Raw genomic sequence first — 27,143 nt, forward strand, 5'->3', positions numbered from 1 at the left:
TTTCTGCATGTTCCTGTCCAGTTTCCCCAGCATCACTTGCTAAAGAGACTGTCTTTATTCCATTGGATATTGTTTCCTGCTTTGTCAAAGATTACTTGGCCATACGTCTGTGAGTCCATTTCTGGGTTCTCTGTTCTGTTCCATTGACCTGAGTGTCTGTTTTTGGGCCAGTACCATACTGTCTTGATGATTATAGCTTTGTAATACAGCTTGAAGTCTGGGATTGTGATGCCTCCTGCTTTGGTTTTCTTTTTCAAGATTGTTTTGGCTATTCGGGGTCTTTTCTGGTTCCATACACATTTTCAGATTGTTTGTTCTAGCTCTATGAATAATGCAGGTGTTATTTTTTTTTCAAAGTTTAAATTATTTTTTTAACGTTTATTTATTTTTGAGACAGAGAGAGACAGAGCACGAACGGGGGAGGGTCAGAGAGAGAGGGAGACACAGACTCTGAAGCAGACTCCAGGCTCTGAGCCGTCAGCACAGAGCCTGATGCGGGGCTCGAACTCAACGACCGCGAGATCATGACCTGAGCCGGAGTTGGACGCTTAACCGACTGAGCCACCCAGGCGCCCCTGCAAGTGTTAGTTTGATAGGTACTGCATTGAATATGTAGACTGCTTTGGGTAGTACTGACATTGTAACACTATTTGTTCTTTCTATCCAGGAGCATGGAATATTTTTCCATTTTTTGTGTGTGTCTTCAATTTCTTTCATAAGCTTTCTATAGTTTTCAGTCTATAGATTTTTCACCTCTTTGGTTAGATTTATTCCTAGGTATTTTATGGGTTTTGGTGCAATTGTAAATGGGATCGATTCCTTGATTTCTCTTTCTGTTGCTTCATTGGTGAATAGGAATGCAACTGATTTCTGTGCATTGTTGATTCCTGCAACTTTGCTGAATTCATGAATCAGTTCTAGCAGTTTTTTGGTGCATTTTTGGGTTTTCCATATAGAGTATCATGTCATCTGCAAAGAGTGAAAGTTTGACCTCCTCCTGGCCAATTTGGATGTCTTTTATTTCTTTGTGTTGTCTGATTGCAGAGGCTAAGACTTCCAACACTATGTTGAATAACAGTGGTGAGAGTGGACATCCCTGTCTTGTTCCTGACCTTAGGGAGAAAGCTCCCAGTTTTTCCCCATTGAGGATGATATTAGCGTTGCGTCTTTCATATATGGCTTTTATGATCTCGAGGTATGATCCTTCTATCCCTCTTTCTTGATGATTTCTATCAAGAAAGGATGCTGTATTTTGTCAAAAGCTTTCTCTGCATTTATTGAGAGGATCATATGGTTGTCCTTTCTTTTACTGATGTGATGAAACACATTAATTGCTTTGTAGATACTGAACCAGCCCTGCATCCCAGGTATAAGTCCCACTTGGTTGTGGTAAATAATTCTTTTAATGTATTGTTGCATCTGATTGGCCAATATCTTATTGAGGATTTTTACATCCATGTTCATCAGGGAAATTGGTCTATGGTTCTTTTCAGTGGGGTCTTTGTCTGGTTTTGGAATCAAGGTAATGCTGGCTTCATAGAATGAGTTTGGAAGTTTTCCTTCCATTTCTACTTTTTGGAGCAGCTTCAAGAGGATAGGTGTTAACTCTTCCTTAAGTATTTGGTAGAATTCCCCTGGAAAGCCATCTGGCCCTGGACTCTTGTTTTGGGGGAGATTTTTGATTACTAATTCAATTTCCTTACTGGTGATAGGTCTGTTCAAATTTTCTATTTCCTCCTGTTTCAGTTTTGGTAGTGTATAGGTTTCTAGGAATTTGTCCATTTCTTCCATATTGCCCATTTTATTGGCATATAATTGCTCATAATATTCTCTTATTATTGTTTTTATTTCTGCTGTGTTGGTTGTGATCTCTCCTCTTTCATTCTTGATTTTATTTATTTTGGCCCTTTCCTTTTTCTTTTTGATCAAACTGACTAGTGGTTTATCAATTTTGTTAATTCTTTCAAAGAACCAGCTTCTGGTTTCATTGATCTATTTTTAACTTTTTAAGGAACCTCCATACTGTCTTCCACAGTGACTACACCAGTTTGCATTCCCACCCACAGTGCTTCAGGGTTCCTTTTTCTCCACATCCTTGCCAACACTTGTTATTTCCTGAGTTTTTTATTTTAGGTATTCTGTCAGGTGTGAGGACATATCTCATTTTGGTTTTGGCTTGCATTTCCTAACAATCAGTGATGTTGAGCATCTTCGTGTGTCTGTTGGCAATCTGTACGTGTTTGGAGAAATGTCTGTTCATGTCTTCTGCCAATTTTTAATTTGATTATTTAATTGATGTCTTTATATTTTTTTGGTATTAACCTTTTATCAGATATGTCATTTGCAAATATCTTCCCCCATTCCATAGGTTATCTTTTAGTTTTCTTGGCTGTTTCCTTTGCTGTACAGAAGCTTTTTTTGGTGTAGTCTCAATAGTTTATTTTTGCTTTTATTGCCCTTGTCACAGAAGAGAGATAAATCCAGAAAGATGTTGTTATGGATGATGTCAGAGAAATTACTGCCTGTGATCTACTGTAGGATTTTTATGATTTCAGGTCTCACATTTAGATCCTTAATCCATTTTTAAAGTTTATTTATTTATTTTGAAAGAAAGAGAGTGTGTATCAGTGAGAGGGGGAGGGGCAGAGAGGAACACAGAGAATCCTAAGAAGGCTCCACGCTCAGTGCAGACTCCAACGCTGGGCTCAGTCCCACAAACCGCAAAATCATGACCTGAGCCTAAATCAAGAGCCAGACGCTCAACCACCTGAGCCACCCAGGTGCCCCAGGTCTTTAATCCATTTAATTTGTGTCTGGTATAAGAAATTGTCTAGTTTCATCCTTTGCATGTTGCTGTCCAGTTTTCTCTTGTCCAGTTGGCCACCATTTGTTGAAGAGACTGCCTTTTCCCCTTCTTGCCTCCTTTGTTAAAGATTAATGGACCCTATAATCATGGGTTTATTTCTGGGCTTTCTGTCTGTTCTATTGGTCTATGAGTGTATTTTTGTGCAAATACCATACTATTCTGATTGTTACAACTTTGTAATATATCTTGGAAGTCTGGAATTGTTATACCTCCAGCTTTGCTTTTCTAAAGTGCTTTGGCTATCTGGGGTCTTTTTTGGTTCCATATAAATTTTAGGATTATTTATTCTAGTTCTGTGAAAAATGTTGCTGGTATTTCGACAGGGACTGCATTAAATCTATAGATTGCTTTATGCAGTATAGACATTTTAACAATATTTGTTCTCCCAATCTATGAGCATGGAATGTCCATTTCTTTGTGTCATCTTCAACATCTTTCATCAATGTTTTAGGGTTTTCAGAGTACAGGTCTTTCACCTTTTTTGTTAGGTTTATTCCTAGTTATCTTATTTTTGGTGCAATTCTAAATGGGCTTATTTTCTCAATTTCTCTTTCTGCAGTTTCACTATTAGTGTATAGAAATGCAACAGATTTCTGCATATTGATTTTGTATCCTGTGACTTTACTGAATTCATTTATCAGTTCTAATAGTTTTTTGGTAGAGTCTTTAGGGTTTTCTATATATAGTATCATGTCACCTGCAAATAGCCAAAGTTTTACTTCTTCCTTACCAAAATTCTCAACAAAATACTAGCAAACAGAATCCAATAATACATTTAAAAAAATCATTCACCATGATCTAGTGGTTTTTTAGAGGTTTAATACTCACAAATCAATGTGATACATCACATCAATAAGAGAAAGGATAAAAACCATTTGATCATTTCAACAGATGCAGAAAAACCATTTAACAAAGTACAACATCCCTTCATGATAAAAGCCCTCAATAAAGTAGGTTTAGAGCGAACTTATCACAACATAATAAAGGCCATATATGAAAAACCCAGAGCAAACATCATACTCAATGGGGAAAAATTGGTAGCTTTCCTTGTAAAGTAAAGAACAGGACAAAGGATGTCCACTCTCACCACTCTTAGTCAACATAGTACTAGAAGTCCTGGCCACAGCAGTTAGACAAAAAAAGAGAAATGAATGGCATCCAAATTAGTAAAGAAGAGGTACTAAACTCTTATTTAAATATTTAGTAGAATTTACCTGTGTAGCTGTCTGGTCCTGAAATTTTGTCTGTTGGGCATTTTTTGATCACTAATTCAATTTTATTGCTAATAATCTGTTCAAATTTCCTATTTTTTTCTGCTTCAGTTTTGCTACGTTTTCCGTTTCTAGGAATTTATCCATCTCTTCTAGGTTGTCCAATTAGTCGGCACATAATTTTTCACATAGTTTCTTACAATCTTTTGTATTTTTATGATATTGGTTGTTATTTCTCCTTTGTCATATCTAATTTTATTTGAATCCTCTCTCTTTTTTTTTTTTTTTTTTGTAAGTCTGGTTGAAGGTTTATCAATATTGTTGATCTTTTCAAAGAACAAGTTCCTGGCATCATTGATTTGTTCTATTATCTTTTTTGGTTTCTATATCACTTATTTGTGCTCTAACCTGTATTATTTCCTTCCTGCTACTGGTTTTGGGTTTGGGTGATTGTTCTTTTTCTAGCTCTTTTAGGTGTAAGAGATTAAGCTATTTCAGATTTTTCTTGCTTCTTGAGATAGACCTGTATTGCTAAAATTTCCCTCTGAGAACCACTTTGGCTGCATCCCAGAGATTTTGGACTATTGTGTTTTCATTTCCATTTGTCTCCATGTATTTTTTTATTTCCTCTTTGAGTTCTTGGTTGACCCATTCATTGTTTAGTATCATGTTATTTACCCTACATGTATTTATGTTCTTTCCAGATTTATTTTCTTATGGTTGATTTCTGGTTTCATAGTGTTGTGGTCAGAAAAGATGTATGGTATGACTTCAGTCTTTTTGAATTTCTTGAGACTTGTTCTGTGGCCTAATATGTGATCTGTTCTGGAGAGTGTTCCATGTGCACTCGAAAAGGTATCTTCTTCTGCTGTTTTAGGAATGGAATGTTCTGAATATATCTGTTAAATCATCTGGTCCAAGGTGTCCTTCAAAACCACTGTTTCCTTTTTGATTTTCTGTCAGGATGATCTGTCCATTGATGTAAATGGGGTTTTAAAGTCCCCTACTAATTTTGTATTATTATCGATTAGTTCCTTTTTATTATTAACTGTTTTATGTATTTGGGTGCTCCTATATTGGACACAAAAATATTTACAACTGTTATATCTTCTTGTTGGATTGTCTCCATTATGATTATATAGTGTCTTTGTCTCTGTTACAGTCTTTGTTTGAAAGTCTATTTTATCCAAGATCACTATTACTACCCCTGCTTTCTTTTCGTATGCATTTGCAAGACAAACATTTCTCCATCCTCTCGCTTTGCATCTGTATGTGTCTTTAGGTCTGAAATAAGTTTCTTATAGGCAACATACAGATGGGTCTTTTTTTTTTTTTAACCAATCTGTCACCCTATGTCTTTTTCTTTTTCTTTTCTTTTCCCTTTGCTTTTTCCTTCCCTTCCCTTCCCTTTCCTTCTTTCTCTTTCGAGAGAAGGAAAGAAGGCACAAGTGGGGCAGGGGCAAGGAGAGAGGGAGAGAGAATTCCAAGCAGGCTCCACATTGTCAGCACAGAGCCTGACACGGAGCTAGAACCCACAAACCATGAGGTCACAACCTGAGCCAAAATTGAGATGGACACTTAACTGACTGAACCACCTAGAGCCCCTGCCCTGTGTCTTCTGACTGGAGCACAGGGCCATTTCCATTCAAAGTAATTATTAATAGATATGTATTATCATTTTGTTGTTTATGGTTTTTAAAAAAATTTTTTAACGTTTATTTATTTTTGAGAGAGGCAGTGTGAGCGAGGGAGGGCCAAAGAAAGAGAGAGGGAAACACAGAATCTGAAGCAGGCTCCAGGCTCTGCACTGTCAGCACAGAGCCTGACATGGGGCTCGAACTCATGAACTGTGAGATAATGATCTAAGCCAAAGTTGGACACTGAACAAACTCAGCCACCCAGTCACCCGTATACAGGTTTTTTTCATAGTTCTTCTCTGGTCCTTTCTTCTGTTGTTCTCTTCTTTCATAAGTTGGCTTTCTTTGATGATGTACTTGGGATTCCTTTCTCTTTATTTTTTGCATGTTTATTACTGCTTTTGGATTTGTGATCACCACTAGGTTTGTAGATAACATCTGCTGCATATAGCAGTCTAAATTAACAGTTACTTACGTTTGAACCTATTCTTTACTCCCCCACTCCCACCAAGTTTAGGTATCTGGTGTCATACTTTCATTTCGTGAGTCACTTAACTGATTTTTCTTTTATTTTTTTAAATGTTTATTTTCGAGAGAGAGAGTGCAAGTGGGAGGGCCAGCCCAGAGAGGGAAAGAGAGAGACAGAATCCGAAGCAGGCTCCAGGCTCTGAGCTGTCAGCACAGAGCTGACACAAGGCTTGAACTCACGAACCGCAAGATCACAACCTGAACCAAAGTCAGATGCTTAACGGCCTGAGCCATCCAGTCACCCCTGATTTTTTATAGTTATACTTATTTTTACTGCTTTTGTGCTTTCTAGTTATTCTTGATTATGGTCTTTCTTTTCCACTCAAATATTCCCCTTTAACATTTTTTTTTTTTTAACATTTATTCATTATTGAGAGACAGAGAGACAGAGCATGAGCATGGGAGGGGCAGAGAGACGAGGAGACACAGCATCTGAAGCAGGCTCCAGGCTCTGAGCTGTCAGCACAGAGCCCGAGACAGGGCTTGAACTCACAAGCCATGCTTCATCGACTGAGCCACCCAGGCGCCCCATCCCCTTTAACATTTCTTACAGGGCTGGTTTAGTGGTGATGAATTCCTTTAACTTTTGTTAACTTTTTAACTTTCTCTCCCCTTGTATTCTGAATGATAGCCTGGACGGAGAGAGTATTCTCAGCTGCAAATTTTTTCCCCTGTCAGCACTTTGAATATATTATGCCACTCCCTTCTAGCCTGCAAAGTTTCTGCTGAAAAATCTACTACAGTCTTGAGGTTTCCCTTATATGTAATGGTATCCTTTTTCTTTGCTCTTTTAAAATTCTTTCTATTTTTGGCCATTTTAATTACCATATGTCTTGGTGTGGACCTCCTTGGGTTGATTCTGTTGGGGGAATCTCTGTGCCTCCTGGATCTGAATTTGTTTCTTTCCCCAGATTCAGTAAGTTTTCAGCTATTATTTTCTTCAAATAAACACTCTGCTGTCTTTTTTCTCTTCTCCTTCTGGGATCCTTATAATGCAACTGTTACTACACTTGATGGAGTCGCTGAGTTGCTAAGTCTATTCTCATTTTACATATTTTTTTTTTTTCTCTCACATGTTCAGCTTGATTACTTTCCATTACTTTGTCCTCCAGGTCACTGATTCATTCTTCTGTTTCCTTTAGGCTGACATTTATTCCATCTAGTGTATTTTTAATTTCATTTATTGTGTTCTTCATCTCTGATTGGTTCTTTTTCTATCTCTTTGTTAAGGGTCTCACTGATGTCCTCCACTATTAAGTTTAGTGAGTATCTTTCTATTATTTTGAATTCTCTATCAGGCATATTACTTATCTCCATTTCATTTAGGTCTCTTGATGTGATTTTTGTCTTATCCTTTCATATGGAACATACTCCTCTGTGTCTTCATTTTGTATGCCTCTCTGTGTCTGTTTCTATGTGTTAGGAAAAGTCAGCTATGTATTCTGCTCTTGAAAGTAGTGGCCTTGGGGCGCCTGGGTGGCTCAGTTGTTTAAGCATCTGACTTCGACTTGTCATGATTTCATGGTTTGTGAGTTCAAGCCCCATGTCGGGCTCTGTGCTGACAGTTCAGAGCCTGGAGCCTGCTTCAGATTCTGTGTCTCCCTCTCTCTCTGCCCCTCCCCTGCTCGCACTCTGTCTTTCTCTCTTAAAAATAAACATTAAAAAAACTTTTTAAAAAGAAACTAGTGGCCTTATGAAGAAGAGGCCCTGTAGTGTCTTACAGTGCAATGTCCCCTGTTTACTGGAACCTGGCACCTCAGGGGTGGTTCCTATGTGTGTTGTGTGCACCCTGCTGTTTTGACTGAGCTGCTTTCTCCTTCAGTTCAGTTGTCTGCAGTGGCTCGCTGCCTGCTTTGGGCAGTGTTTGGTCCCTGTGGTGTTGGTGGGCCAGTCTGAGGCCACCTTGGGCTTGAGTTGAGTCAGACTACATGTTTGTCAGAGATGCAGTGGCACCAAACTGCAGGACGCTATCCCCATGTTGTCCCCCAAAAGGCTTCTGTTGGTGGGCAGGGACTGCAATCAGACCAGCTGTTGGCCCCCCAGCTCTTTTCTGGGGGCTGTAATCTGAATAGTGTCAGGCAGGGCAGGAGTCACTTTGGAGTGGTGGTGGCTCTTCTTGGGGCTGTTTGTATACTGCCAGGCTTGTACCTTTTTTTTTTTTTTTCCATGTTGATTTATTTTGAGAGAGAGACAGAGCATCGGGAGGGTCTGACAGAGGGAGAGAGAAATCCCAAGCAGGCTCCACACTGTTAGTGCAGAGCCCGATGCGGGGGCTTGAACCCACAAACTGTGAGATCATGACCTGAGCTAAAATCAAGTCAGATGCTTAACTGACTGAGCCACCCAGGTGCCCCTGAAGAAAATTTTTGTTAATGTTTATTTTTCAGAGAGAGAGCACTAGTGTGGGAGGGGCAGAGAGAGAGAGGGAGACACAGAATCCAAAGCAGGCTCCAAGCTGTCAGCACAGAGCCCAACGCAGGGCTCAAACTCACAAACTGTGAGATCATGACCTGAGCCAAAGTTGGACACTTAACTGACTGAGCCACCCAGGCACCCCTGGACATGTGGCCCTGGTCTGAATAGGCTCCAGCCAAGAGAGTATTGGACAGAGTGGATCTGCAATATGCTGGGGGTATGGCATGCAGTTTTAACAAGGTTTGTGAGCTGATCCTCCATGAGAGGGGACCCAGGCCCCACAGATCATGGGGTCAGGAGATAAGGTGTTGGCAAAGTTCGTGCTGGTCTTCTAGGAGAGGGCACCAGCAGCACTGGGAACGAGGCAAGCCTGGCTGGATGGGACGGATCCACAAGGTACAGTATAAGCAAGTTAGGTAGTGAATTTCTATACTACAGGTGGTCGTGTGTTTATGCTGGGGGCGGGGGGAGTGGGGCGGGGCGGGCATGAAAGGGAAGTGGCGCCTGCCCATTCATTTGTACCTGGAGAAGTCTCCCAGTGAGCTCTGTCCCTCAGAGATCCAATCTGAGATTAGTAAATAATTCTCCCTCCTGTATACCCAACACATTTTTTAAGCTGCTGCTGCTTTGCTGTTATCTCTTTGTGTTTGTTATGCTGTCTCTTTAAGGGCACAGACTCCGTCTTCTTTTGCCTTCTGACCTCCCAGCTCTCAGAGAGCTAACCCACTGATTTTTAAAATTGCAGACTTTAAGCCCTACTGGTTAAAAGAACTCACAACAAATTTAAGCCCTTCTGGTTTCTGAAGCCAAATGTTATGGGGATTCATCTTCCCTATGCTGGCTTCCCAGTGTGATAGTTTAGTTCTGTTCCCCTCTCCATGCCCACAGGTCCCTCCTTTTCTTGGACAGTACTGTGGTTTCACTCCCCACTGCATCTCTGCCCTTCTTACCCTCTTCAATGTGGCCTCTTCTCTACATTTAAGTTATGGAGTTTGTTCTTCAGTCTTTGGTTATTTTCTGGGTTATTTACCCTGTTGGGAGTGTTATCTAGTTGTATCAGTGGGACAACATGAAATTAGGGTCCTCCTGTTCCCATATCTTCCAGCAATCTCCTATCTCTCATCTTCTTCATCCATTGATATGGATGGATGGTTAGGTTGTTTCCGTATCTTGACTATTGTTAATGAACATGGGGGTGTATATATCTTTTCAAGTTAGTGTTTTCTTTTCCTTCAGATAAATATCCAAAAGTGGAGTTGCTGGCTCACAGGGTAGTTCCGTTTTTAATTTTTTAAGAATTCTCCATATGGCTTTCCATAGTGGCTAAACCAATTTAAATTCCCACCAACCATGCACAGGGCTTCCCTTTCTTCCACATCCTCACCAACACTATTTCTCATCTTTTTGGCAGTAGCAATTCTAACAGGTGTGTAGTGATATGTCATTATGGTTTGGATTTACATTTCCCTGATGATTAGTGATGTTGAGCACCTTTTCATGTACCAGTCAGTCATCTGTATATCTTCTTTCAAAAAACGTCTACTCTGATCCTCTCCCCATTTTTAAAATCAGGCTTACTGGGGGATTTCTGGTGTGATTTTTGTTTGCATTGTTTCTGCTATGCTGTTGAGTTTGAGGAGTTTTTTATGTATTTTGTATACTAACCCACTGTCAGATATATGATTTGCAAATATTTTCTGTAGACTGCCTTCTCATTTTTTTGATGGTTTCCTTTATACCGGAGATTTTTAGTTTGATGTAGTCCTTCTTTATTTGCTTTTGTTGCCTTTGCTTTTATTGTCAAATCCATAAAGTCACCACCAAGACCAGTATTAAGGAGCTTACCATCAATGTTTTCTTCTGGGAGTCTTATGGTTTCAGGTCTCAAATTCAACTTCAATCCATTTTGAGTTAATCTTTGTGTATGCGGTAAGATAATGGTCCAGTTTCATTCTTTTGCATGTGGCTGTCCAGTTTTCCCAATATCATTTACTCTTCAATAATGTGTATTATATATTCTTGGCTCCTTTGTCATAAATTAATTGACCATATTTGCATAGATTTAGTTCTGATGCTCTCCATTCTCTTCCAGTTATCTGTGTGTTTTATGCCAATACTGCTCTGATTACTATGGACTTGTAATACACTTTGACATCTGGAAGTGTGATGCTTTCATATTTGTTCTCATGATTGCTTTGGCTGTTTGGGGGCTTTTTTTTTTTTTTGGCTCCTTACAAATTTTAGGATTGTTTATTTCTGTGAAAAATACCACTGAAATTTTGATAGAGATTGCGCTGAATCTGTACACTGCTTTGAGTAGTATGGACATTTTAACAACATTAATTATTCTTATCCATGGGCACCAAATATCCTTCCATTCATTTGTGTCTTTTTCAGGTTCTTCCACCAATATCTTATAGTTTTTAGTGTACACTTTATTTTACCTCCTTGGTTTAATTTATTCTGAGGTGTTTTAGTCTCTTTAACACAGTTACAAATGGGATTATTTTCTTAATATCTCTGATAGTTTATTATATATAAATGCAACAAGTACTTGAACTTTTTTTAAGTTTATTTATTTTGAGAGAAAATGAGGGAAGGAGAGAGACAGAATCCCAAGCAGGTTCCTCACTGTCAGGGCAAAGCCCCAAGGCAGGGCTCAAACTTACAAACTGTGAGATCATGACCTGAGCTGAAACCAAGAGTTGGACACTTTTAACCGACTGAGCTATCCAGGGGCCCCAAACATTTTCTCTCTTTTGTGTATCTACTCCAAAGTTTTGCTTTGTAGTTAACCTGAGACTTACATAAGACTACTTATATCTTTAACAGTCAATTTTAAGTTAATAACAACTTAAATTGGGACACATTCTAAAGCTCTACAATTTGTACTCCTCCCCCATTTACTGTAGCATGATCCACACATGTTCATCCTGCTCATTTATTGTTTATATAGTTTTTTAAAATAAGCTCTTAGATAAATGTGGACCAGCTAAGGCTATTAAAACAGTTATACATGACATTAAGAGAAAATTTAATAGTTCCTAGATTCTGCCTAAACATGTTTGGCTCTAAAGTTAATTTCACAATAGGAGATAAATATTCTATATTTAGATTCAAGTCAACGTAATACCTATCTGGAGAGTGCAAGCTTCAAATCTATTTTGTACTATATTAAATGGGAATAAAACTTCTGAACACTATAAGGTAATGCAATCACACGGACCTAAACTCATTGTTTCTTCATATGCAGATGTAAAATTTTTATTTTACCAGAGACTTCCAGCCTAATTTGCTTTCTTGGAAACCAGACAACTCAGTCATCATGTAATCAATATGCAGTTATTTGAGTGAAGATAGTGAGGGCTTGTAGAAGACAGCTGTGCAATGAGGAGGGAGGGAGGCAGGCCTGTTTTCTTGGCTGCACCAGTTTAGAGTGGAATTTCTGTTTGACTAAATTGGGAGGTGAAAGGAACGTGTGTTGTTTCAAATACCACAGATTCTCACTGTTCTCAACAAATCTTGGTGCGCTTTCTCGAATAAGTGGCCATTCGCTGTATGTCCTTGGGACCACTTCTAGAGACTTTAAATGACTGTTGTTTTAGAATTTTCACCATTTCTCTGGGCAGTCGGTCTATGGAGGCTCATGCTTCATCCTGGAAGTGCCTCTCATGTTATCTTTTATGCCCAAAATGTTTTCTTGGGTTGTACTTTTGATTGTCTTCTTTAGGGACTCTAATTATATATACATGTCAGACCTCCTTTGGCTATCTTCCATTTCAACCACTTTCTGACAATTTTTTCCCTCATTTCCATTTTCTTTGTTTTCCTGTACATTCCTGATAGGATTTTTTGCCTTTATGTTCTATTTTTCTTTTCTTGAATTCATTTCTTGTTTACATTTTTTGCTTTCTTGACCATTACTGTTCTTTGTGTTGCTTATACAGGTTTTTTTTTTTTTCATATCCCCAAATGCTTATTTGATGACGTTCTCATTCTTAATTTCCTTGTTTTCCTCACTGCCACACCTCTATGAGGAGCTAACTCTTCTGTGTGTATCTGATTCTCCCTCAGAAGCAATGCTTCTCTGAGGCTGCCTCTTCATGCCCTGCTGTCTTAATAGTCATGTCCCTGTATCTTGTGCCACGAACCACTGTGTCTGACCTGTGTTCGGCATTTGGTATTAGGCGTTTTCTTAGTTGTCTGTGTCCCTCTACTCTTAAGCCTTACCTCCCCACCCTTAGCACCAACGGGCTTGCAACAATAGGAAGTCAGAAGGAACACTTAGAATTTATGTCTCTATTAAGGCAATGAGAAGGTCATGGTATTCTTTGCCTCCTAGTCATACTGAAGAGATGAGTGAGCCATGTTTTTATTTCCTCTGATTGTTAATCTGAACACTTTTTAAGTCCGAGAAAGATCAGGCTGCTGCCACTATCCTCCAGAAAGCTAATTGTTCTTCGTTGTTGACAAAGTTTGTCAGTTGCATTTTTCTGTACGTAATTTCCTAAGTTTTTAATATTCCATTACTATATTTTATGCAGAATCAGGAACAATAAACAAGACATTGTCATTGTTGCTACTGGTGACACATGCCTTCTCTTTTCTTTTTTGATCAGTCCTTTTAGGGATGTGGCAGCTTTGAAAATACTGATAAGGTCTCTGACATTTCTCTCAAGAACCGAAGTCTGTGCTTTCCCCCTAGAATCTTGAGGACAGTGACTGCTTCCACCAGTAATATACTGTGGATATGTGAGACTATATGAATTCCGAGGCGAGGTCATAAAATGCCTTGTCGTTTCACGCTGGTTTTATGAGGATGTGAACTCTGAAGGAAGTTAGTTGCTATGTAAGAAATCAGTTTATCCTGAGAGTACAAATCTCCTGATTAGTCCATCCTGAGGACAACACCTGCCTTTTGCCCTCACAAAACTATTTCAGTACACTGACAGGGGCAGAGTTCAGAAGGCAAAGAATTCAAATAATAAATGTTACACAGGAAGCCACAGAAGTAGAGATGTAATAGATAAAGCAGTCAGGGGACTTTCATATACCCATATGTGAATAACTGGTTTGAATACATATTCAGTCTGCTCCCCCACTCCTTTCACATTGTGTATGGGGCGGGAAGGGTTAAGTTTTATCCCTACTATACAACATGTTGCATTTCTAGGAATTTTTAAACATAGTATACAATGAGAAAAATGAAAACTTTAAAAAAAAAAAAAAAAAAGCTATGGATTAGGGAAGTTCAGAAAATACCAGCAACTAGTATACTGCTAAGAACCAATGGGTTGTCAATTAACATTTATTGCATGAATGTGGATGAATCAGATTATTTCGAGTAGGTTTCTGGCCTAAATCACCATAAGCCTGATACGAAATAAAAAGTTACTGAACTAATAATTCATATCCTTCAAAGTGCTGATCTCTCTGGAACCATATCTACTTCCTTGAGAACAGTTTAGTCTCTCAATGTAAAATATTTCAAAAAAGATTAAAATAATCTTTTGCAATCCATGAAGAAAAAAAACAAACTGGTGACTGTTTTTAGGCTAGTGAGAAAAAAAAATGGAACGACTTTAATACTTATGGGGAGTTTAACAAATTATTCTGTCGTTTTATCACATATTAAATGAACAGCTTAAAATAATTTGTGAATAACCTACCAAATCCAGGAACACTTTTGAGACTGGCTTTGAGGCAAATTTTCTCCAATCTGAGGTAGCTATATCTCATCAGACAATTCCACAGGAACATCCAGTCCATTCTTGTCCGATGATTCATGATAATGACACTTCTTTCTCCAGGAACGAATGCATCACCTGTTATAATAACTTTTACACCAAACATGGTCTCCAACAATGCCTAAGGAATAAACAATATAGGCATGTGACAATTTAAAGTTATAATTTCCCATAGGTAAATTGTATCATGTTCTGTAAATAAATCTGATTTCTAGTAAGTCAAAGGCATAGTGTTTCTCAAGATTATGGCTTCTATAATAAATCTGGAAAAAGAAGTTAATCTGGAAGAATGAGAATATAAAGGCAGTACTTTTTAGTTTTATTAATTTAGGTTTCTGACAGTTTCCTAATTAAATGTTAGCTTTCATTGAAATCTTCAAGATATATTAACTTGAAAAAAAGTGTAAAAGATACACAAGAAGATTCCACTGCATAATTTTTTAAGGCTATAGATACATAGGATGATTACTTTCCAGAAAGGATAATCAAGAAATTTAGCACTGAGTACAGGGCTGAAGGAACAGAAAGTCAAAATCTTCATTTTATACCCTTCTCTATTATGATCTCTTTAAACAAACACACGTATCTATTTAACAATATATAAATAATAAACCAGATGTTTATAAAGTCCTGCAACCCTAGCATCTACAACAGGGTCTGGCACCTGGAAGATGCCCAAATATTTGCTGAATTTGTTTAATTAACTTTTCTGCTAACCAGCCGTATAATATACATGAAATATTGAGAGGAAAGTATATTACATGCTGGAATTCTTGTGGAGAAAAAAAACAGGAAATAAGAAACCTTGATTTCAATCCCTTATTTAAATTTTCCAATAATTTATATATAACAAATTAATATAGGACTTCACTATGAATGGAGAGAAAACTGGTCAAAGACAGAGCAAAGGTAAGAAAATCAAAACTTCTCTCCGGCAACAACATCATGAAAACCTCTAGAGAAGCACAGCACGTACAGTGCAGTTGAAACAACGAAAGTAAATGAACTACAGGTGTCTATGACATGGATGACACACAAACATAATACTGAGAGAAGCGAAACAAACAAAAAGTGTCCTGTAGAAATTTTTTAAAACAGTAAGATATTTTAGGTGTATATAGCCAGTGAAATTGTAAAGAACAGCAAGGAAAGGGCTATCTTACAGTCAAGTTACTGGCTACTTCTACCAAACAGATGATTGTGATTTGAAAGCTAGATGGCTTGCTGGAGGGCGGCCAATATTCTAGTTCTTGACCTGGTTGATAGTTACACCTTAATATATAATTTTAAAGTGTGCGTTTATGTTTTATTAACTTTCAATATGTTTGTTACATTTCACAAAAACTTTTTTTTAAATAACATGACACAGGTGAACAACAGGACTTTAAAACAAAAATAGGACCAAGAAAAAAACAGTTCAAAGGGAATATCAGCTAAGGAAAAGTTAGAAATATTTTATGCCCAAAGAATTATAGAGTCAGAGTGTTAACACCTTAACAGAGTAAAACAGGTATCTCACAGGACCCAGTGAGTTACTTTCCCACAGTAGAGATTCACTTTAGGGCATGGGTGTTTAACCTGACATCAAGTCCTAAAAGGACAGCCTTCAAGAAGTAAATAAACGTGCCAATACCATACTATCTTGATGATTACAGCTTTGTACTAGAGGCTAAAGTCCGAGATTCTGATGCCTCTAGCTTTGGTTTCCTTTTTCAATATTACTTTGGCTATTCGGGGTCCTTTGTGGTTCCATACAAATTTTAGGATTGTTCTAGCTGTGAGAAGAATGCCAGTGCTATTTTGACTGGGATTGCATTGAATGTGTAGATTGCTTTGGGTAGTATTGACATTTTAACAATATTTGTTCTTCTAATCCAGGAGCATGGAATGTTTTGCCATTTCTTTGTGTCTTCTTCAATTTCTTTCATAAATTTTCTATAGTTTTCAGCATACAGATCTTTTACCTCTTTGGTTAGGTTTATTCCTAAGTATTTTATGGTTCTTGAAACAAATGTAAATGGTATCGATTTCTTGATTTCCTTTTTTGTTGCTTCATTATTAGAGCATAGAAATGCAACAAATTTCTGTACATTGATTTTGTATCCTGTGACTTTGCTGAACTCATGTATCAGTTCTAGCAGCTTTTTGGTGGTCTTTTGGATTTTCCACGTAGAGTATCAGGTCATCTGCAAAAAAGTGGAAGTTTGACTTCTTTGCCTATATGGATGCCTTTTATTTCATTTTGTTGTCTGATTGCTGATGCTAGGACTTCCAACACTATGTTAAACAACAGTGGTAAGAGTGGACATCCCTGTCGTGTTCCTGATCTCAAGGGGAAAGCTCTTAGTTTTTGCCCATTGAGGATGATAGTAGCTGTGGGCTTTTCATTTATGGCTTTTATGATGTTAAGGTATGTTCCTTCTTTTTCTTTTTTAATTTTAATATTTATTTATTTTTGAGAGAAGGAGACACAGAATTAGAAGCAGGCTCTGAGCTGTTGGCACAGAGCCTGACATGGGGCTCAAACTCACAAGCAGTGAGATCATGATCTGAGCCCAACTAAGCCACCCACCCAGGCGCCCCAAGGTATGTTCCTTCTATCCCAACTTTCTTGAGGGTTTTTAAAGAAAGGATGTTGTATTCAGTCAAATGCTTCTCTGCATCTATGGACAGGATCATACCGTTCTTCTCTTCTCTTCTATTAATGTGATGGATCGCACTGATTGATTTGCAAATATTAAACCAGCCCAGGAATGAATCCCACTTGATAATTCTTTTAACATGCTGTTGAATTCGATTTGCCAGTATCTTGTTAAGAATTTTTATATCTGTGTCCATCAGGGATATTGGCCTGTAGTTCTCCTTTTAGTGGGGTCTCTATCTGGTTTGGGAATCAAGGTTAACGCAAATCTATAAACATCAAGACATTATGGTACTGGAACAAAAACAGACACACAGACCAATGGAATAGAACCGAGAACCCAGAACTGGACCCACAAACGTATGGCCAACTAATCTTCGATAAAGCAGGAAAGAGCATCCAATGGGAAAAAGTCTCTTTAGCAAAGGGTGCTGGAAGAACTGTAGAGCAACATGCAGAAGAATGAAACTGAACCACTTTCTTACACCATATTCAAAAATAAACTTAAAATGGATGAAAGACTTAATTGTGAGACAGGAAACCAATCGAAACCCTATAGGAGAAAACAGGCAACAACCTCTTTGACTTCAGCTGCAGCAACTCCTTACTCAACATGTCTCCAAAGGCAAGGGAAATAAAAGCAAAAACGAACTATTGGGACCTCATCAAGATAAAAAGCTTCTGCAATGCAAAGGAAACCAACAAAAACTAAAACGCAACCAACGGAATGGGAGAAGATATTTGCAAATGACCTATCAGATAAAGAACTTACCAAACTTAACACCTGAAAAACAAATAATCCAATGAGGAAATGGGCAGAAGACATGAACAGTTTTCCAAAGAAGACATCCAGATGGCCAACAGACACAAGAAAAGATGCTCAACATCACTCATCATCAGGGAATTACAAATCAAAACCACATTGAGATACCACCTCACACTGGTCAGAGTGGCTAAAGTTAACTCAGGAAACAAGAGATGTTGACAAGGACGGGGAGAAATGGGAACCCTCTTGCACTGTTGGTGGGAATACAAGTGTGCAGCCACTCTGGAAAACAGGTGGAGGTTCCTCAAAAAATTAAAAATAGAACTACCCTACAACCCAGCAATAGCACTACTAGGAATTTACCCAAGGGATACAGGAGTGCTAATTCACAGGGCCACATGTACCCCAATGTCTATGGCAGCACTTTTAACAAAAGTGGAAAATCATGGAAACAAAAATAGCCAAATTATGGAAAGAGCCTAAATGTCCATCAACTGAGAAATGGATAAAAAAGATGTGGTTTATATATACAATGGAATACTACTTGGCAATGAGAAAGAATGAAATCTGGCCATTTGCAACAATGTGGATGGAACTGGAGGGTATTATGCTAAGCAAAATAAGTCCATCAGATAAAGACAGATACCCTACGTTTTCACTCATATGCGGAAGTTGATAACAGAAGACCATGGGAAATGGAAGAGGAAAAATAGTTTCAAAGAGAGAGGGAGGCAAACCGTAAGAGACTCTTAAATACAGAGAACAAACTGAGGGTTGATGGGGGGAAGGTGAGGAGGGCACTTGTTGGGATGAACACTGGGTGTTGTATGTAAGTGATGAATCATGGGAATCTACTCCCGAACCCAAGAGCACACTATATACACTGTATGTTAGCTAACTGGACAATAAATTATATTTAAAAAAAGAAGAAATAAACATGGACCCCTCTTGAAAAAGTATACACAGGGCACCTGTGTGGCTCAGTTGGTTAAGCCTCCAACTCTTGATCTTAGCTCAGGTCTTAATCTCAGGGTCCTGAGTTCAAGCCTATGTTGTGCTCCACATACTGGGCATGGAGCCTAGTTTAAAAAAAAAAAAAGAAAGAAAGAAAGAAAAGTATGAACAGGTACTTTGCTAAATGCCTGTAGTTTTCATCATATTTTCAAAAGGGTCCATAACCACTCAAATAATTATAAGCCCCACTCCCCAAGTCTCTGAGCAGTCAAGTCTCTATGCACAAGACTTCATGATAGAGAGGATCATGGCAGAGTCCTCTAGGCTTGGACCCACAAGCACATACTTGTAAGTATAAAAGGCCATCAACTCCCAAAATGAGTCACTGAATTATATGTCTTGGCCCAGAGGACATGTGTGAAGTCATCATCCATGGCTTATTAACTTGGATCAGTTCCATTCTGCTTTCCAAATGATATACTTTACAGTTTTTACAGAGAATTGAAATGCAGAATGCCCTTCCCTTAACTGGTAGAAAGATGAAGTTGATTACTAATTGTGTGTTGCACCACAGAAGAGTTGTTAAAAATCTTAAAGCCTTATAAATCCCAAACCTCAACCCTCATCTTTTCAATGCAATTTCTAATACATGTATCCCGTGGATCCCAAAACAATCTTTCACTTTTCATTATGGAAAATGTCAAAATAAATCCAGACTGTCTGTCCAGGAGCATATCATATGGCATTTTCTCCCTTGCCATCCAGCACTCTATCAGAATGCACCTGAAAGTTATATATAACCTTTTGGACAGCCTAGATCTCAAACTCACATTCATCATTTGTAATACCAGATAAAACATAATCGAGTCAACGTTATTTAGAGGTCTCACAAAGAATTACAAATATATACTACACAGAGGTAAAATTGAACGTCTGTAAAGAACTCCAGAATTCAAATTATCCAGATCAAAAACTGTTAAAAAGACACCATTCTTACATTTTTTTTCTATTTCTAGTCTAGAAACTAGTATAGAAGACAAACTAATCTTATGAAATTTCATAATGCTTTATGGAAGCGATTTCTGAAGATCTTTTATAGACCACTGATTACTACTTCCAAGTGTTCCACCGTGTCTAAAAGTTCCCCTCATGATCACAGAGAAATTGGTTTTACCATTATGCCCCAAGCTCTCATTTACCATTCCAATGACTCTTTATTTAGACTGAGCTAAAACCAACTCTGTGGCGTTCCTCATCTCCCAGTCTGCCTGGGCCTTTCAGACTCCACTTAGCCTCACTCCTCAAATCCTTTGCTTTATTTAAGGTCTTGCAATCCCAAGTCATTCATCAAACACAGCATCCCTTTTCTTAGCAGCAGGCTATTTGTTCTAGGACTGGGCTGGAATCAGCAGGCTGTGGAAGAGACCTGTATCCTAGGTGGGGAGTTAGAAAATGATCTCTAAATCCCTAAGTCATGACTTATGGTGAAAGGACAGAACTCCAAACAGTTTTCAGAATCCCAGGTTATTAGCTAACAATTGGTCTGCTGGAAAGACTCCAAATTTTGAGAAGTAAACACTGCTCTTGGACACGTGCAGAGTGTGACCTTGACAGTATTGATTATGCTGAATAGAAATGTCCCCAAATAGAATGACCAAAGACCACCCCTCACTGTAGAAATGTACCAAGAGAATGAATGGACACTCTGCAGACTGTTCTGGAAGGAATTCTTACACAAGTAGGTTAGTTTTCAAAATGAAGGGTCTCTGGGGGCGCCTGGGTGGCTCAGTCGGTTAAGCGGCCGACTTCGGCTCAGGTCACGATCTCGCACTCTGTGAGTTCGAGCCCCGCGTCGGGCTCTGTGCTGACAGCTCAGAGCCTGGAGCCTGTTTCAGATTCTGTGTCTCCCTCTCTCTCTGACCCTCCCCTGTTCATGCTCTGTCTCTCCCTGTCTCAAAAATAAATAAACGTTAAAAAAAATTAAAAAAAAAAAAAAATGAAGGGTCTCTGGTTTACAACAACTAAGTGAAGCTTATAGAAGACTTTTTAGAAATATCTACTTAGTACAGTTAATCTGTGAGTTGTTTATTTACTTTTCTGGAGAAATACTTTGTAAATAAGCATGCTCTAGTGGGTAAATTCCATGTATGTTTGAGGGCTGTAATGAAACAATGGACTTTGTATCTTTAAAGTAATTTAAAAATCTACCTCTAAAAATTCACAGCCTGAGAAGTCACCTTCTGTCCTCTAACAAAGGAAGTAGTAGTCTCTCATCAAATGAAAGACAGAAACAGGTCAAACTGTGTATACCTACAGCTAGGAAAGATAGTTTAGGTAGAACACCATTACCTCCACAAGGCCAGAGGTCATATCCGTCCTGTTCGTCATTACATTCCAGCAAAATGCTCAGCACATAGTGGACACTTAATAAATGACTAATGTTCTAGGATCCTGCTGACTAATTCTGCCATAGACAGCAGTTAACAAAACTTACCAAAAAATCCTTCCCGCTATTATGAAAGGAAAAAGAAATTTTGCATTAATGTATAAGGAGGATCCACATTGATACTGTAAGATCATAAATATCCAATGCAAAGTACTTCCTACTGGAAAAATAAAAGAAAATAAATAAGCAAGGGACTGCTGTTTCCAGACCTGACAAAATAAGCGGTATTAGTCTTACCACTGAGCTGAGTTGCAGGAAAATAAGGTTATAATGAATTATACAGGTGAAAACTCTGTTATGAAACCACTGAAGAACCCAACATAAATTCTAGAACTTGAAAGTACAGTACATTTTATAAATGTTTATTTATTTATTTATTTGAGAGAGAGAGGGAGAGAATCTCAAGCAGGCTCCACACTATCAGCACGGATCATCACGTGAGCTGAAATCAAGAGTCAGATGCTCAGCTGACTGAACCACCCAAGCACCCTAAAAGTACAGTATTTTAAACAGAAATCCTCCGTGTGAACAAAACAGCAGTTAAAGGTGGCAGAAGAGAGGGTCAGTGAACTTGGTGACTTGTGTTAACAATACAAGCAACCTAACCTACAACTCTAGTCCCAAAAGGGGATGAGTGAAAGGAGCAGAAAAAAATGTGAGGAAATAACCGCCCCAAATTTTCCAATTTGGAAAAAACAAAGCTACCGATCCAAGAAGCCCAATGAAACACAGCAAAATTAACATCAAGAAAACTAGGACCTAGGCATAACATGACCAAAACAAACTGCTAAAAAAGAAAAACAAGAAATCTTAAAAGCAACCAGAGGAAAAGGGCACATTATATAAATGGAAGCAACAACATATATGCTAACTAACTTTTCAACAAAACAAGGAGAGCATAAGACAGTAGAATGTGAAAGTTGGAAAAGAAGGAGGAAAATGTCATCCCAGAAATTTCACAGTCAGCAAACTATACTTCAAAAATGAAGGCAAAATAGGGGCGCCTGGGTGACTCAGTCGGTTGAGCATCTGACTTCAGCTCAGGTCATGATCTCACGGTCCATGGGTTCGAGCCCTGCGTTGGACACTGTGCTCACAGCTCAGAGCCTGGAGCCTGCTTCGGATTCTGTGTCTCCCTCTCTCTCTGCCCCTCCCCCGCTCACACTCCATCTCTGTCTCAAAAATAAAAAAAAAAATAAAAATAAACACACATTAAAAAAAATGAAGGCAAAATAAAAGAAAACCATCTACAGGAGCCCTCACTACAAGAAAACCTAAAGGAAGTTCTTCAGGCTGAAGGGAAAGGACACTAGACAGAAACTCTAATATACAGGAAGAACAAAGGATACTATGAATGGAAAATATTTAGATAAACATAAGAGATTATATTCTATGATTTCTTTGAAAGAAATAGGACCATTAAAGCAAAGAATTATAACACTGCATTGTCGAGTTTATTTTGTGAGCAGAGTAGGACAGCAGCAGCACAAAGGATGTGGGAATGAAAGTCCTACACTGTCACAAGCCTTACACTTTATGCAGTGTGCTAATAAATACCAACTCCAAGGACACTGTGACATACTAAGGATACATTATGTAATCCCTAGGTTGTGACTAAATTGTGTTCACACACAGACACACCATTTTCTTTCAAAACAGACGCGGAGGGAATATTGTACAACTCCTTCTATGAAGCCAGCCAGCATAATTCTGACACCAAAGTTTGGGCTAGTCTGACCAGGGCACTTCTCACCCAACAAGTATTTATTAAGGGGTACCTCGTTCCAAGTATTTCGGCAACCTAGGTCTTTGGCTTCTCAAAGGCTTTGTAGGACTATTCCTTACCACCTTTCCTCTTCGACTGTGAGGAATCACCACACCACCGGGACTGATTGTGTTAGCAGCTACCAGATTTTTTTTCCCTTACGAAGTGAGGCATTCCCTGACTTGAAAGAACTCTGAACCTTCTTCTTTTAAAACAATCAAGAGGTACTAGTTAACTTCTTACCACTGTAAGTTAGAGTCACGTGACCCTGACCAATCCTGAAAGATTCTTCTTATCACCTAGATATGGCAGCAAACTAGGTTTAATCTCAGCTCTGCTTAAATAATTTGCTTATGCGTATGGCCTTCAGCAAATTATTTGATTTCTCAAAGCTTCTACTTCTTCGGTAAAGTGGTGCCTGAAATGAAGACATCCTAAAGCCCCTAGCACAGTACCTGTCACATAAGTGCTTTAACAGCTATAATCATCATTACCCTTTCAATAACAACTTGTCATTCCTCTCCTTAATCTGGAACCAGTTATTTATCATCTACCAGTATGCTCTAAGTCCCTTTCTTTGTGCCTGTAGATTAAGTTCAAATAGAGAAAGGAAATGGGGAAGAGGAAAGGGAGGAGGGACAGAGAGAGATGGGGGACTACTTTTAGTTTAACGATACCACATTTCATAAAACATATCTGAATAATTTTTTTTAACAAAATAACCTTTGACAAGGCACAAATGCAATTCTTAAAATTATTCACCAGAAGAATCCTTTCTAAAATATGAAAAGGGTGCACTGTAAACAACTCCTCAGCCTCCACGGGAGGAGTCCGCAGCATTAGTCTACCTTCGTCTCTGCAAATGGAACCTCGGCCGTCCGCCTGAGGGCAACTAGGCAACAGCATTTCAAAGGACACAGGGTGAAGAAAGACCCTTCAACACTTGAAGGAAAAGGATTCCCTCCCTGTTTTCCTTGTCGGGTATGTCCCCATCACCTCTACCATGACTGGTCAGTAAACCCAGGAACATGAAGTTTCAGCTGTTGCTCAGGAAAAAGAAAGAACAGAACAGTCTCAGGAAATAACAACCTATTCAAGGTAAAGGCAGCTACATGGGTGCCCCTCCATTTCTGGGGAAGGCACTGTGGGTTAGCAGCAACAGGGAAGGGCTGAAGCAGCTTTAATCCAGACAAGGGAGGAGTCTGGGCCAGCTCAGAATCACAGGGAAATGTGCTCAGAGCTGTATGCACTGACGGTGCAGAAAACACCTGTCTGTTCCAAGAATCTACTACACATTTTGTACGCACTTACATTTACAGATGTTCTCATTCTAGCCCACAGTCAGGAAATCACTTTATTCCTAAATTCTGCGGTTACTGGGAAGAATTAAATCAATCACATCAATGTCAAAAGTTCAAAACAACAGTTTCATCTCAATCTTAAATTGTCATTATTTGTAAAATAAAGGGAAATTGAAGAATTTTTACATCATTAACTGTCTATCTATATCTTTAGATTTGTGCATTTTGCAACATGTAAAGTATACATCAATGAAGGAAATAAACTTCATGAGGAATATAAAAGAAAACTCTTAATTTGGAATATGGCTCTTAGATATTACTTCAAGGACACGAATTATATTTCATGTTCTCTAGTTTCTGTATTTCCTCTAAATGCTAACATACCTCTTATGAAACAGAAAGGATTCACATGCTTATCACGTTATCAAAGGGTAACATTCGAGTAACTCTGACTCTAGCTTACCACAGGTAGTGTGAGCCAGGTTGCCACGAGGCGGTTGTTGATCCAGCGATACCAAGATGGGTTTACAAACATCAAAGGTAAAAAGGGACCCAGCATGAATATGCTTCCAAAAAAGCTTCCCCAAAACAGAGTGAGTATGAAGTAAATCCCTTTCCATGACACCATGATTCTGAAAGATATATAAAGAAAAAAAAAAAAGAATATATTTTGTTACTATACATATAAACTGCCCAAACTGAGAATGCATAAAATAATCTTAAATTACAAGGCCACAGAAAAGGCTCTGGTAAAGAATTTAAGAGCTTGAATACCATAAAGGTGACTCTCTTATATGTCCTACAGGTCTAACAAATTTCCAGTACATTAGAAATGAATACTCTCAGCAGAATAAGTGTCTGACTCCTCCCCCCACCCCAAAGCTATATTATTTAAGAAGCGCCTTTGGTTTTTTTAAATCTAGTTATTAGTATTAACATAAACATGTATGAGTTACCCAATACAAACTCTTAAAATATTCCAGAGGTTTTTTTATATCCTACTATAAAAAGTCGACTTAATGGACCAAGAATTACAGAACAGTTTCCCAAGGGTAATCATGCCTAAAAGCGTTGACAATCTTACAGAGTGCACTAATTTTTTTTTTTTAAACCTAGAAATGCTGGGGCTCCTGGGTGGCTCACTCAGTTGAGCGTGACTCTTGATTTTGGCTCAGGTCATGGCTCATGGCTCATGGCTCATGGAATAGAGCCCCATGTCAGGCTCTGTGCTGACAGCACAGAATCTGCTTGGGATTCTCTCTCTCCTTTGCTCTCTCTCTCTCTCTCAAAATAAATAATTTTTTTTTAATGTTAATTCTTCACACTAGAACCTGAAAGTAATGTCTTTGGGCAACTGTTCTTAAACTGGCTTTTTCTTTATGAGCTGAAAGAATAAAGAGAAGTCAGATTCCTCACTTTATTTGCCAAAAGATTACTTTCAGGGTCCTCATAACCAGAAACACTTAATATTGACATTTTAAAAGAAACTGTTGGAAACACAGTTTAAAATGAATAATCAAACATTTGATTCTATAACCTAACCTATATTAGAGCAACAATATGTTTTGCCTCAGGATAATACAACTGTTGGAATCATTAAAATTCTGAAAACAATAATGGCCTTAAATTTTTCATTTTACAAGAGGTATTCCAGTGATCAAGACCTGTGGTTCTTTTTAAATATTCAGAACAGAAAACAAAATTTCAAATGTCAAAGTGCTTTAATAAATGTCAGACGATAAAACAGGTCAAATCCCTTAACAACACAGATTCGACTTTATCTGGGTACGGAGTATGTTTTTAAATCTCTACCAATACTTGACGGTGTGTGTACAAAATCCTTCCAAGTACAAAGAGAATGAGTAAGAACTGGTTTTTTCTGAACTCTAGATCTGAACTTCTAAGTAGAAGTCAGGTGAGGGACTGAGGGTACAGAGAAAAACCACTGAAATGCAGTGACCACTTTGCTCACCCAGGGCCCAGAAAGGTGTGTGTTTGTTCCTCCACACCCTCAGCTTTGCTTTGTGAGGCCTAGGTTCTCCTCTTCACACTGAAAGATGACACTCTTGGCAGCTTTTATCGAGTCTTTAGATTTAAGCTTTTTTTATACAGGATAAAGAAAAAGACCATCTGCAGTGCTGCTCCTCTATCAGAAACCCTGTAACTCCCTTTTTTGCTGTTTTTGCCAATTAGCCATTAGCTGGCTCTGTTTAGACACTTAAGAACGGGACTCCACACTGTATCTGTACACATCCATCAAAGACTCAGACATACCTCTTCCTCACTTAGTAAACTATTTCTCATTTGATGTGATTAAACTCTTTTAACTCCGTGTATTTCTTCTCTTAGATATCACCTAATAACATCTCATTTTACAGTGATGAAGCGGAGGACCAGAAGAGTTCCGATGACTTTCCCATGTCCCCAGACCAGCTGGAAGCATCAAGTCTTTCTGCCTTCTACTTCTTTCATGATATTATACTACGTCCTTCTCGCCAAGTGGCCGGGAATGAGAGGCCCGAGTCAGCTTCTAAACACGTATGTAAACACAGACTCAAGTAGAAAAGGATGTGTCCCATGAACATACAGGGGTTATTCAGGCCAAGTCCCATCTAAAATTACTTTTCTGTCCTGCTCCTGTCTTTTCCCTAACTTCTCAATCATTTGTTCAATGACTCAATAAGCACACAAAGAGATCCTACTGTGTGCCAGGCTCTGTGCTAGTCACTTGGGGATACCACAGTGAGTATGACAGTCATACCAAGCTCTCGTCAATCATGGCCTATCTCCTCCTCATGAACTTCTCCCTGGCTCTGCATTTAATCCAGCGCCATCCGGTCTTCTTCCAAGTCTCACAGGTTTCACA

General features: G+C 38.6%; 1 protein-coding gene across 1 annotated transcript in view; it reads right to left on the reverse strand.

Moving 5' to 3' along the window:
• LCLAT1 (lysocardiolipin acyltransferase 1) overlaps positions 1 to 27,143 on the reverse strand; it is a 183,454-nt gene that overhangs the window by 93,929 nt on the left and 62,382 nt on the right. Inside the window, exons 2-3 of the mRNA XM_030311367.1 lie at positions 24,741 to 24,909; positions 14,327 to 14,525 (exon numbers count right to left, since the gene is read on the reverse strand). Of these exons, the coding sequence (XP_030167227.1) occupies positions 14,327 to 14,525; positions 24,741 to 24,905 (364 nt within the window). The 5' untranslated portion in view covers positions 24,906 to 24,909. The remainder of the gene's footprint in view (positions 1 to 14,326; positions 14,526 to 24,740; positions 24,910 to 27,143) is intronic.

This window comes from Lynx canadensis, chromosome A3 (genome assembly GCF_007474595.2).
Source record: "Lynx canadensis isolate LIC74 chromosome A3, mLynCan4.pri.v2, whole genome shotgun sequence".
Lineage (NCBI taxonomy): Eukaryota > Metazoa > Chordata > Mammalia > Carnivora > Felidae > Lynx > Lynx canadensis.